This window comes from Ictidomys tridecemlineatus, chromosome 2, assembly GCF_052094955.1.
Source record: "Ictidomys tridecemlineatus isolate mIctTri1 chromosome 2, mIctTri1.hap1, whole genome shotgun sequence".
NCBI lineage: Eukaryota > Metazoa > Chordata > Mammalia > Rodentia > Sciuridae > Ictidomys > Ictidomys tridecemlineatus.
In genome coordinates this window covers 7,027,157-7,041,702 of record NC_135478.1, presented here as the reverse complement: position 1 = coordinate 7,041,702, position 14,546 = coordinate 7,027,157, and the positions used below count along the sequence as shown (strand labels likewise).

Below are 14,546 nucleotides of genomic sequence, written 5' to 3'. Positions count from 1 at the left end.
TGAGTGTGATTAATGCTGCTGATCTGTGCCCTTGGCAATGGGGAAAATTGCCATTTTTAGAGGGAGTGAAATTTCACCATCATAAAAATGGAACAAGGCAAAGGAAAAAATTAATGAAAGAAATGATAAACCCAGGAGCTTCCTCTGGTGTAGAGGAAGAGCCCAAGAGCTTTTGTGGACACTGATTTTTCTCTTCCTCAGCTGGCATTGATATGAGGAGACTTTTAGAGTTTGTGGTAACCTGGACCAATTGGGCTAATTAGGAACTCTGTGCATTGGGCTTCCAAGGTCATATAACAGTCAACAACCAGTCTGTGCCTGCAGCCCTTCAGTTTGATGGCTCCAAGTCCAGTGGGCTCCATCCCTGTGCCTCCTCCTTCCACGGTTGGTCTGCTTCAAGAAGCTCCTATCTGAGACTGCATGGATAGAAATCCTGGGGCAGAGCCTGAGGCTTCATTGAGTACCAGGCATCAGATGAGCTCTGGATCTTCACTCCTTGGCCATGACCCACCAGAGTCCCAGTGCAAATCATTAAGTGCTGAGAGAGGTGAATGACGGAGGCGAATGAAATGCATGAAGCATTGTTTCCTCATCACCAGGACAGACATGCATTTTGGGAGAGCAGATGGGAGAAAAAGAATGGGTCAAATTTCAGTTACCAGGATTGTGAAGTTTATGATCTTGGTTGTTGTGGGGTCCTAGAAATCTCATTCAGAGCCTTGCTTTCCTCCCACCCTGGTTCTACTTCCCATGGACAGCTCTCAGACCATAACCGAAAGTAGGTCCCACTGAACTCTTTCCTAAGCTCTCCAAGAATTTATGAAGGCAATGATGAGGATGAGGATAGTGTCCATCACATCATGAGCCAATATTAATTGACCTTTACAGATTTTTAGCTTAATTAAATTTACTACTGAAATTCACCTTTTTTAAAATAATAATTAAGCACACTGTTGTATGCCAGTCATGTATAAAATGTGGGCATTTTATACTTGCTGAGTCTTTTTAAATGATAAAATCTTCATAACTAATTAACACTTCTGGCAGAATGGAAAAAAAAATTAATATCCAGGATTCAAATACATGTCTACCTGACTCAAGTATTAGCCTTTTAATTATTTTTATTGGCATAAACTAATGATACAGAGTAGTGGGTTTCATTGTGGCATATTCATACATGCATATAGCATAATTTGATCAACTTCATTCCCCCCCTACCACCACTGAAGACCCCTCCTCCTTTCTTATGACCCTTGCCCCTCTAATGATGAACCATTATTGGGATATTTCTGAGTGCCAGGCTTTGATACTGCATTCTATAGAGATTGTATTCATTTCTTTCCATAGTTTTCACAATGTTAAAACTGCCAAATATTTTAATTTTAGAGAAAATAAAATTTAAAAAATCATATTTCTATGTAATTTGTGGTAGGATTTTAGGTTAAAAACTCTAAACTCTCATTTAAATTGCGTTTTCTTATTAGTGAGAGGCATGTGTATTTAAAACTGATTGTTATATAATAAACTTACAGGTAAATTATGTCCTTCCATTAGGTAATGTTTAATAAGATAAAGCCTTTGAAGTAGAAGAAAGTACATCACAGACTTAAAAATCACATATTCTTATAAACTAGTACATTTCAGACACAGTAGCATTGTATTGTAGTCTTCTTAGCTGTGCTTTAAGTATTTTTAGGCCAGATTTTAAGGAAAACAGCTTCCAGATATGTTAATACTAATATGAAATCATGGAAAAGAAATAATGCCCTTCCTATTCATGACAGTACCTGTGTTTGGAACACAGCTGAGCAGGAGAATAGAATTATGTTGTGATACCCAAAGAACTCAAATTTCATCAATAATTATTCAGGTCACTTTCAAATGGTGACCAGTATTATCAAATGCTGTTATTTCAATATGGATAGAGGGTATTATTGACAACAATAAGAGAATATCATGATCCTAATTTTTTTTTGTGGGAGGACTTGGGATTAAACTCAGGGACACTCAACCACTGAGCCACATCCCTATCCTATTTTATATTTTATTTAGAGATAGGGTCTCACTGAGTTGCTTAGAACCTCACTTCTGCTGAGGCTCTCTCCGCCTCTTGAGATGCTGGAATGACAGGGGTGAGCCCAGCATTATTATCCTAGTTTTAAGTGACAAGAAATATTTCAAGGCACTGAATCTCCAAGCTGGTATAAGAATGTACCACCAAGAACTTCAAATACAGATATGCTTATACAATTGCTTTTGATCTGAGATCAGGGTACTTGGATAGTAAATGATTTTATATTAATAAGTGAGACAGAACTACTTGTTGTACAATTTAAAGAATTTTAAAGAAAATTTTGTAACAGTCATATAAAGTAGATAAGTTTCAGTTCCATTTTATAGGATGAGGCAATTTCCCAGTGATGTTTACATTATTTCCTGTTCTATTCTCTTTTACATTGCTTTCTAGTTCAATCACAAAGCTGTAATAATGAACCTGAGTTTCCTTAATGTGGCTGAAGTAAGAGAATATGCAATACATGTTTCAGAAAAGATTGACCAGAAAATATATGAAGTATAAATAAGAAGGTTGGGACAAAAACTGAGCTTTGGGGTTTTCATGGGTACTAAAATAGTTAACTGTAAATTTTATGGGTTAATATTAGAAAAATAGTAGCAGAATTAGCATGCCACAATGGAATATAGAACAAAGATAAAGAAAAGAAACAAGTGCCTGCCTTATACCAGATATTTTATTGGTAGTGTACGGATTAGTATTGTATGTATATATGCAAATAAACCAGCATAAAATTAAACTATTCAAAGAAATTTTCTATCATTTATTATTTTTATGACTTTGAGAGGTACTGAGTGCATTAATTCCACATATTTTGTCAGAGATAATATTGATTATGTGCATTTAATGATAGTTATCAATATATGAAATCCAGCGAAGCCAAGGGTACTTGATTTATTTTACATGATTTTTTTCACTCCTGGCCAGGATTTATTGTTATGGAAACAACATACGCTAATGTTGTTGAAAAAATTGAAAAAAGAAATGAGAGGAATAAAGTGGAAAGTGACAACTGAAATCTACCTCTAAATGTAAATAATGAATCATATTAAAAGCGTTGAGAAGAAGAGTTAAATAAGGTAACTCTTTTGTGCAATACTGGACTTTAAAACAATAGCAAAAAGATGAGTAATAATAAATAAATAGCTTTTTGATTTCTAAAATTTTTATTAGTATATTATAGTTATATAAAATATTGGGGTTAATTTTGACATAATTATACAAGCATGAAATACAATGTGCTCCAATTCAGTCTCCAGTACTTTTCCTTTTTTTCCTCTCCTCCCTCCTCCTATTCCCTTCACAATGGTCTTTTTTTCTATTTATTATAGTTTTAAAAGTTAGTGTGTTACAAAATGTAGACAATGGTGAAATTCACTGTGGTATATTCATAAATGTACTAGGATAGTTTGGTCAATTCAACTCCAACATTCCTCCCATTTCCCATGCCTCCTCTCTCCCCCTCAAACACTTAACTCCATTGATATTTCTTGTATTTTCATCGGATTCCAGCCCTGCCTCTTTTTTTTTTATCTTGTTGTAGCTTCTACATATGAGAGAAAATATTTGACTCCTGACTTTCTGAGTCTAATTTATTTCACTTGGCATGATGTTCTCTGGTTCCACCCATGGACCAGCAAATGCCACAATTTCATTCTTCTTAATGGATGAGTGAAACTCTACAGTGTATATATGCCACATTTTCTTTTCCATTTACCTGTTGTATTTTACATAATTTTAAAGAAAAAAACTTAAATACACAAAGGAAGAAAATCAGAAAACCAAAGACAGATGAAAACTAGATAATGACAGGCTTGTAAAAATGTCTCCTGTTAATTACCTTAATTCAGTGAGTCCTCACACACTGTTTCAAATATTATAGGACAAAAGAATTTGTCTCAAGGTCCACAAGAAAATAAGGCATGTTGAATTTCTTCTTAACTTTCTTGTATTAAAGTGATGCTTTCATAATGAGAAAGGCTATTATTTATTCTGTATTTTTTTCCAGAAAGAGTAGACTGCATTTTATTGTGCTCATGTACTGTTCTGTCTACTGCTCCTATACATCTAACATTCTGCTTAAAGTTCTCATCAAAGTCTGTAAGTGCATATAGAAAGAAGGGGTGAATAACACATAAAGCAATGATGAGAGTGTTTCAGGGAGTTGGATTTTTCACTAATGAGAGTTATTGTTGAAGTTGTGTGGACTTCAAGTGAGAATATTTCACTTGCAAATACATGAATTCAAATGTATTAGGTACTTAACCTCTTTTCTTTTTTTGAAAGGTGTCCAAAGAACACAGAAACACAACATAGAACACGTATCTCTGAATTGCAACTCATTAGCCTCTCAGAGGACCCAGACCTGCAGCCCCTCCTCTTTGGACTTTTCCTGTCCATGTACCTGGTCACAGTGCTGGGGAACCTGCTCATCATTCTGGCTGTCAGCTCTGACCCCCACCTCCACACCCCCATATACTTCTTCCTCTCCAACCTGTCCTTCACTGACATTGGCTTCATCTCCACCACAATCCTGAAGATGCTCTTGAACATCCAGACTCACAGAAGAGCCATCTCCTATGTGGGCTGCCTGACACAGATGTCTCTTCTTCTCATTTTTGGGTCTATGGATGCTCTGCTTCTAACTGTGATGGCCTATGACAGATGTGTGGCCATCTGTCACCCTCTGCATTACTTAGTCATCATGAACCCTCAACACTGTGGCTTCTTAGTTCTTGTGTCATTTTTCATTAGTCTTTTTGACTCCCAACTGCACAATTTGATCATATTACAATTTACTAACTTAAAAAGTGTAGAAATTTCTAATTTCTTTTTTTTTTTTAAAGAGAGAGTGAGAGAGAGAGGGGGACAGAGAGAGAGAGAATTTTAACATTTATTTATTTTTTCTTAGTTCTTGGCGGACACAACATCTTTGTTGGTATGTGGTGCTGAGGATCGAACCCGGGCCGCACGCATGCTAGGCGAGCGCGCTACCGCTTGAGCCATATCCCCAGCCCCGAAATTTCTAATTTCTTCTTTGACCTTCTCAACTTCTTAACCTTGCCTGTCCTGACACCTTCTCTAATAACATCCTTAAGTATTTTCTTGGTGCCATATATGGCATTTTCCCCATCTCAGGGATCCTTTTCTCATACTATGAAATAATTTCCTCCATTCTGAGGATCCCTTCCTCAGGGGGGAGGTACAAAGCCTTCTCCACCTGTGGCTCTCACCTGGCAGTTGTTGGCTTGTTTTTTGGGACAGGCTTTGGAGCGTACCTTGGATCAGTTGTGTCACATTCTCCCAGAAAAGTTGTGGTGTCTTCAGTGATGTACACTGAGGTCACCCTCATCTTGAACCCCTTCATCTACAGCCTGAGGAACAGGAACATTAAAAGTGCTCCGAGGAGGCTGCACAGCAGGACTGTCTAAACCCAGGACATTTGGTGTCCAGCAGCAGGGTATTTTGGAAAATGTAGTGAAGTCAGACATCTAGTCCTTTCAATCTCATCTCCTTCAAAACATTAATGACCTTAATTTCTCATCACATTTCATATAAGAATGGTTGTAACCAGGACTGGTAAAGGAGGTCTGGGAAGTTTTCAAAATGGGAACAAAATATCACTTTGAGATGGTGAAACATTTCTGGAGATGGATGATGATGATAGTTTGACAACAATGTCAATGTAATTAAGGCTGTTGTGCTGTGTACTTGAAAATGGTAAAAACTGTAATGGTTTTGAGATTTAAATTTACCACAGTTTATTTTTCTTGCCTAATTTCTCTAACAAATGTTTCAAGGATGGTATTGAATAGAGGTGATGGCAGTGTACATTTTTGCCTTGTTCCTGAATTTGGGAAGGAAGAATAAAGAAACATAAATCATGTGGAAGAAGTCTAATTGTCTATTTGCTGAAGATATAAAGGGGTCTGTGTTGAATTTTTATGTGCCCCTGTTTCCTGTGATCTCTGCCCTTGATCTATTCTTCCCATGTTGGATGTTGCTTTCATGCCAACTGCTCTCTCTTTGATCTACCAGGAACACCCACAATGAAGCAGAGTGAGCAAAGGGTCACTTCTGGAGTGACAGGATTGGAAATGGCAGATAAACTTGTCAAGGGAACAGCCTGCTGGGGTTCTCCTGCCCAGAAGCCTGGTGTCTATATTTAGACCACCTGAATCAAATAGATTTACTCATCTCTGCCTAACAACCTGGCAAAGTTTTCATAAACATAATGTACTCTTTTATTAATAATGTGAACATGTGTAACTAAAGGAAGGCTATGCGGAGACTCTGAGATAAACCAAGCCTTGTGAAACACAGCTGTGAACCTGGCATTTAGAAAGCCCTTGGCAATGCATCACAAAGCTATGTGTGCTGCTATTTTCCTCTTAAACCTCATGATCACCTTTATACTCCTCTTGGATTGCTGAGGACAGAGTTTGGGGGACCCGCTTTCTGCTAGAATGGATGAGGTGTCTTTTGGAAGTACAGCTAGTGGAGGTTAGCTGGAGTTGGAAGTCTCACCCTCAAAACAACCAAGAATATAAAAACCAGATCTCACAACTCTTTGTTTTGCACACTGATATCCTTTCATTTGTCCACCCAGACTATCATATTTGTCCTGATGACGTAGAAACAATATTTCTGACAGCCCTTTTCCTATCCAATGTCTCCCTCAGACATACTGGTTAAGTTTCTTCCCTGCTGGCTCTTGAACAAAGATTGAGGATCCAAAGTTACACCCTAATCAGGTGCCTGTGAAGGCTCAGAGTCACTCCTCAGGACTGATAGGCACACAGGGTCAGGTAGGAGCTTCCTGCTATAGACAACCCTGGGAGGAGGAGACCATGTATGGAGCCCTCTGAGCTACCAAAATCAAGTGCTAGAGACACAGGCTGATTCATTTTAATAAACTTGGAGGATCCATGCACAGAGATTGTAATTAGCCAAGTTGCTCTGTTATCCTAATCTCCAAGGACTTCCTCACATGGGTAGAAGTAGAAAAAGAAGAAGAGAAAATAAATATCCACATGGTTATGGTCTCTTCCTCTACTCAAGAAAGCTCTGGGGTATTGTTTACTCAATTTGTTTCTTTTCCTTGTTTTGAATGACTCATTTGTGCCTAATTCTATTTCTTGTGATAAAATATACAGGAAACAGCAACTTCCATTTTTACCTATTTTATGTGCATAGTTCAGTAGTATCAATTACATTCCCTTTGTTGTTTAACCATTCCCATTGTCCATTTCCAGAAAATTTTCATCTTGCTAAACTGAAAATTTGTACCCATTCTCACAACTACATACTTATCCTGATTCTACCCCTGGCTAATGCAACACGATTATCAAACATCAGAGCATATATGTGGTCTACAAAAATAATGTAAAGAGGGAGAAGGAATACATTTGTAGAGGCTAGCTTTTGCTGCAGTTTTTCTAGCCTACCTTCTAGCTATATGCTGCAGGTCCTGAGATTGGACTGTTCTGCTCTATGTCCTCAGGACCCAGCATGGAGATGAATGCAGTGCATGTCTCTGCGGTCTGGAGTTGTGGGGGAATGGGATACCAACGTGTACTCCAAATCTGGTTCCATAAAATATACAACACCTTACAGGTGAGGCCACAGATGGAGAAGGCTTGATAGCCCAACTCTTGATTTGACTCTCACAATGAAGAAACAATTTTTTAGTAACAGAATAAGCTCCCTGAGATAGGAAGAAATCCAGAGGTAACACCAACACCATGCATGACTGCGGGCATGGTGACACACATCTGTGATCCCAACAGCTCTGGAGGCTGAGGCAGGACGATGGGAAGTTCAAAGCCAGCCTTAGGAATTTAGTGAAGCTCTGAGCAACCTAGTGAGACCCTGTTTCAATATAAAAAAAATAAAAAGGGCTGGTGGTGTGGATCCATGAATTAGCACCCCTGGGTTCAATCCCTGGTAACCAAAAAATTAGTGAAATGATAACAAACATTACATTTTATGTTGTAGATAATGAATAAGTGCTATGTGGATCCCTCCTCCCATCCTGTCTCCATCAGCACATTCTTGGTTGTGCTGACTACCTGCTTGGTCATGACTAAGGACTGCAGATGTGAGAAGCTTCCCCTGCTGGGGGCACAATCAAGGCTCTGACTTGCTACTGAGGACTGATATTAACACAATAACCAGGGGTGTCCTGGTTTAGAATCCACACTCCAAGAAAAGATGAAACAAAGAATAATTAGACCATCCTGCTGTGCAGCCTCCTCAGGGCACTTTTAATGTCCCTGTTCCTCAGGCTGTAGATGAAGGGGTTCAGCATGGTGCTGACCACAGTGTACATCACTGAGGCCACTGCACCCTTCCTGGGAGAAAGTGAGACAGCTGTGCCAAGGTACTCTACAATACCTGTTCCATAAAATAGACAGACAACTGCCAGGTGACACCCACAGGTGGAGAAGGCTTTGTACTTCCCTGCTGAGGATGGGATCCTCAGAATGGAGAAAACAATTTTATAATAAGAGAAAAGGATCCCTGAGATGGGAAGAAAGCCAAATATGCCAATTATAATATAAATGACTATGTTATTGGTAAAAGTATCAGAACAGGCAAAATTGAGGAGTTGAGAAGTGTCACAGAAGAAGTTAGAAATTTCCACATCCTTGAAGTAGGCAAACTTTAGTATAATGAAACTGTGCAGCAGGGAATTCAAAAGGCTAATTAATAAAGACACCTTGACTAAGAAGCCACAGAGATGAGGGTTCATAGTGACTGGATATCGCAGGGGGTGACAGATGGCCACAAACCGGTCATAGGCCATCACAGTCAGAAGCATGTCATCCATACAGACAAAATTGGCAAAAAGAGACATCTGTGTCAGGCAGCCCATGTAGGAGATGGCTCTGCTGTGAGTTTGGATGTTCACAATCATCTTGGGGACCGTGGTGGAGATGAAGCAGATGTCAGTCAAGGACAGGTTGGAGAGGAAGAAATACATAGGGGTGTGGAGGTGGGGGTCAGAGCTGACTGCCAGGATGATGAGCAGGTTCCCAAGGACAGTGACCAGGTACATGGACAGAAACAGTCTGAAGAGGGTGGGCTTCAGGTCTGGATCCTCTGAGAGGCCTAGGAGGAGGAATTCTGAGACACGTGTTAGATTAGGTTCTTCTATATTACTCAGACACCTTTGGGAATAAAAGTGTTAGAATAAGGAAATAACAGGTGTTCAGCACAAGCAAGTACTCACACTTGAATTCCATGCACCTTCAGAAATATTTTCTGGAAAACTGAGTCTTCTCTGAACTCTTGCTTTACTGGTATCTGTGTTTCACACCCTTCTCTGCTCATATGTAAATGAGCAGTGATAGAGACCAAGATCATTACACATAGCAAGTCTATGATCACAGTGAAATATAGCCCATTTTGACAATTTTATGGGTGTATATTACTTATATAGAAGAGTAGGTTTTATCGTGGTCTATTTATACATGCATTTAACAATTGATCAGTTTTATTTCCTAGTACCTACCGCTTCCTTCCTCACTTTCCCCAAGCTCCTACCACTTCCTTAATGTCCTCCATCTTATTTTGATGAGTACCATTTTCCCCCTCTTTTCTCTCTAACTTCCACATTGGAGAGAAAACCTGTGCTCCTGAGTCTGGCTTGTTTTGTACAGTCAACTTTTCTAATAAAATAGCAGAACCAGCATGCCTTTTGGACCCATCCCTGGCACCATAAAAAATAATAATAAAAGAGAAGAAGAAATACTGTTCCCATTTGAAAATTATTGTCATTAAAAGAAATCAAGAAGCTGTCAAATATAACTTACCTTAAGGCAATGAAAAAAAATGCTGGCATTAAAATGACTATAAACACTATGTCAGAGAAATTCCTGTCTCTGGCTTTGGTGATCTTCAAATTTGATGTATAGTTTAAATGCACATAATAACATAACATCAGTTAGCACAAAGGTGATATTAATGTACAGTGCACCTGTCAGTCATTGGTTAAAGAATAAGACACCCTTATGAAATTTTAAATTTTTTGGCATTATATTTTTGTTCAACCCCATGCCATCGCAGGAAGGTATCTGTTAGGAAGACGGATTTTTTGTTCTTATTTTCTCTTGATAATTCATTTAATGATGGCCTGCCAATGCTGCTAGATTGTTGTTCTAATCATAAGCTTTTATTTTCATTTGATGATTTTAGCACCTAGCATATGACCGAGGGTAACAAATCCTTCTCTATTTTTTCTTTGGGTACTAGGGATTAAACCCAGGGGCACTTAACCATTGGCCACAACCCCAACCCTTTTAAATATTTTATTTAGAGACAGTGTCTTGCTGAATTGCTTAGGATCTCACTAAATTGCTGAGGATTGAACTTCAATCCTCCTGCCTCAGTCTCCTGAGCTGCTGGGATTACAGGCATGCACCCCATGAGCCAGCTTTCTCTATTCATTACCTTCTGGTTGTGCTCACTGGGTCCACATTGATCAAGAAAAGAACCTATTACATTAGGGTATAATTCACAGTTCCTCAACCAAGTCGGCCCACTATATTTATTTAATTATTTTTATTTAGCTGGAGAAAAGGAAGTGAAATGAAGAAACATCCTGATTGGCTGCAGTTAGCATTTGCCTTATATGCACTTGGTTGTTGGAGCATCTGCTTAACATGAGCATGGGCTGATCAGGTGGCAACCTGTGGGTGGCTGAAACTTGATTACTGTGATTTGCTGAGACTCCATTGCTAAGGTTAGATCCAAATTGCTTACACATCAAGCTACAGTCCACTTCACAGGGGCTCTTTGAGGCCAAACTTAATTTAACAATATCTAATCAGGTTCTTAGCTTTTAACATCCTGGTGATGTATGATCACTTTGGCCTGTGTTTAGCAAGAAATCTGTTAGGTTGGTTGAACCAAAATTCCCCTTTTATCTGTGATAGTTTCCTCTTAGTATATTCCTTTCTGACTTCCCCTCCACACAACCAAGGAGATAAGATGATACCTGAGATAAGATCTTTCTGGAAATCAATGTATTCTTTGATTTTCTTGTCTTTGCACGAGAAGATTTCAAGCAAGATGTGAAACTTAGCAAAAGAATAGCAGAATTTATTAGAAGAGAAAGAAGGGGAAAATACCCTCACAAGACAGAGTGTTTTCTCTCAGGAGAGTGACAACTCACTTCTTCCTGAACTCAGTTTTTATTAGGACAGAGGAGAAGGTTTCTAGAGAATCCCACCTAAGTGTTAAACCACAACTAAAAAAAAAAAAAAAGAAAAAAAAAGACCATCAACTCCAATTTAAATCAAATTAAAGCAAGCTTGTAATTCTGACAGGCCAAAACCTGTGGGAATAGTAGACAGCCCTCCAGCTCTCTAGGAGTGTAGCTTTATAGCACAGAAAGTTGCAAAACGGGAAGGTGTCTTGAGAACTTACAGATAACAGGATTTTTACAAGCATAACACAAAGGCAGGTAGTAAATTTAATGATCCAGCACTTAGGGAGTAAATTTAGATCCTAACACCAGAATTTATGATGTGCCATTAAAGCTTCGAAGAGGGTCATTATCTGGCCAGGGAAAGCCAGAATTTATGAAACACCACTAATGTTTCAGAGAGGGTTGCTATCTGGTCAGGGAAATCAAGGCATGGGTGAGTTCAAGACATGGGCAGGCATTCCAAGCAAGTTTAGAAATCACAGTAATTTATAGTAAAGCCAAAATGGGCTCACAAAATAAAATGTGACGAGATGGTTCCCAGTCTTAAGAGGAAATTAGGCTGGGTTTATCACTAAGCACAACCTCGTTTGACTGATGGTAGGATTGTATCATATTTTTTGGTCCCTACTGTGCATGTTTCTACTGAACAGAAACTCTAGGTCATTTTGGTTTGTGTAAAGTCAAAGATCCTCTTTCATCCAGATCCATCCCAGATCAGTGTAACTTGTGCTTTGTTCTTTGATTTCCTTTTCTTTTTCTTATTAGTAAAGGAGTTTTGGGGCCTGTGCTCCTCAGCCCTAGATAAAAGAATGTGACAGTGGTCCATGTCATGTTTTGAATATATCCCTTGTTGCTTTTCCAATGAGGCTTATTTTAAAGCTGACTTTCTTTTTTTCTCTTCTCCCTTTTCCCTTTCCTAACTTCTGGGGAAACAGGTTTACCCTTTTTCTATCCTAGGCCCAGTTATCTGTCCTTGAGCACACATCAATCACAGGAATGAAGTAAATGGATCTCTGGGGATGGAACCAGAAGATTTAAGAAATGGTTATCTCTCAAATTAACAAATGAATTACATCAGGGTAAATGTGGACAGTAGCCTTTGAATCACCTCTTTAAAAACCCTCTGTTCCCTGGATAGGCAGAATCATAGCCTATCAGGACAAGGACCAGAACATCCTGAAAACAATAAGCTCCTTAGTCAAGGATTGTAAATACTGCAATGTTTTTATTAACAGATTGTATTTTTCACGTTTATTTTTATGTGGGGCTGAGAATTGAACCCAGTGCCCCACACATGCTAGGCAAGAGCTTTACCACTGAGCCACAACCCCAGCCCAAATACTGTTATTATATTTAAAGCACAGCTGAGTTAGAATGGCCTTGTGTGAATTGTTTCAAAGGAAGACATGCTGAGAGTTAGCATGTAGGCTCATGTAAGCAAAAATACCTGGAAACAGCTCAGCAAGCTGTCTTTATTAAGCAGTAGTGGAATGGCACATTTTCAGGGGAGAAAATGGTGATTGGTTAAAAGAGAGGTTTGTTTTTTATAGATCTTAATGAGAGTTAATCATAGCAGAAGATTTTGTGTGACTTAATCATGAGAGACTTGGGACATGTTGGTTGGACAGTCAGGAAACTAGTTGTGCAGGTTAAACATCTAACTCAGGAAAACATTTGTAAAAGGTTGAAACTCATTGTTACTGGGATAATAATCCAGAGCCCAGAGCCCAGAGCCCATTTGTTTGCCTTCCCCTCCAGGATACTGGGAAAGGAGGAAAGACCAGAGAGAGCACAAGGCACTTTGTTTGCCTTTTCTCTCCCAGGACCCATTGTCCTCCCTCAGCCCTGGGGGTTGTCATTTCCCCTTTCTAGGAAGATGTTGTTTTCCATATTATTCAGGTATATATAGAATCAACCCTTTAAACACCATATTCCCACTGTTCATGTCTACCTAGAACCACCACCATGTTCCTTGGCTTATAAATTTCCACTTATTTGTGCTGTAATCAGAATTGAGTCCAGTTCTATACTGAGGTCTCTACTCCCCTACTGCAATTGTCCTAAATAAAATTTGTTCTGGAACTAGGGGTATAGCTTAGTGGTAGACCACTTGCCTAGCATGTGCAACCCATTTGTCTGATCCCTAGCATTGAAAAAAAATTCTTTACTGCTTTGTAAGGGTGAAGCAGACCAGTTACCCTCATCCAAAAGACCCTTGCCATAATTAAGCTTCTTTTCTTGTCAGAAAGAATTTTACAAAGGTGTCAATAGGATATCACCAAAAATTTCTGTGGTTTATAGCTTCCTCTTTTTTATAAATGCCAGGTTTGCAGACAAAATTCGTGAAACCTCTGTCTAGCCTAAAAATATGGGACAAAGAGTAACTGTTATGTACTCACCCAGTGACATGTAACCACCCCACTGAGTATAAATCTAAAAGAATTTTCAGATTCAGGGTCCAAAGCTTTTTATGGTTAGCCTCCTCTGGACTGTTGCAGCTAAAATAAACCTGATTTCTGGTGTCCAGCCACATCTGTCCTATATCAAGGGGACAGACAGATTTAGATGTAAGGTGTAAGGGGATAAATAGATGAAGATGGTGGGAACACAAGGTTAAAAGAATAATTCTATAAAATGAGTTCACTGTACTGATTCTCCATATGCTTTCTTTGTTAAAAAGCAATCTGCCTTCAGCCCTACCTGGCTTTGGGGGAAAGGAAAATCACATTCCTTGCTTTTTTTGGCTATACCTTTTGTTTCTTAATCTATTCTTTAGGTTTGGACAGGAGAGTCTGTTTCTTACAGACCTGACATCATAAATCAAGTTGGAGTAAACTATTATGAACTTAATAGTTTCACATACATTGTGTAATATTTATCAAAACTACTGATAAAATGTCTTCACAAAGCAGATTCAAAATAGGACTTGATAAAAGCCACAAACTATAGCTAACATGGGAACCTTGGTGATTATTATTAACCAAGACATGAATACCTTATTTCTTATCTGACTTATAGTTAGGAGGCCCTGCACAAATAACAAAAAAAATAAACGACTTATGAATATTATAATAACAAAAATGCACAGGAAATATTATTTATATTTAAGTCCAAAATAAGGAACTTACAGATATTAAAGTTCAGCAAGGTTTCCAGATAGAAGGACCTAATTAAATACTTTTCAATAGCTTTCCTCTAGCAGAGCAATAGTCAATTAAACAATGAAAGGGAAAAGTAAAGACCTAAAGGACTGAATCA

The 14,546-nt window shown here is 38.6% G+C and overlaps 1 protein-coding gene across 1 annotated transcript; it reads right to left on the bottom strand.

The window, feature by feature from the left end:
• Positions 1-4,456: 4,456 nt before the first annotated feature.
• LOC101972281 (olfactory receptor 7E24) lies at positions 4,457-14,433 on the bottom strand. Its single transcript, XM_078029059.1, has one exon. The coding sequence runs from the start codon at positions 9,132-9,134 to the stop codon at positions 8,304-8,306; it is 831 nt and encodes a 276-aa protein (XP_077885185.1). The 5' UTR covers positions 9,135-14,433; the 3' UTR covers positions 4,457-8,303.
• Between the last annotated feature and the right edge of the window lie 113 nt (positions 14,434-14,546).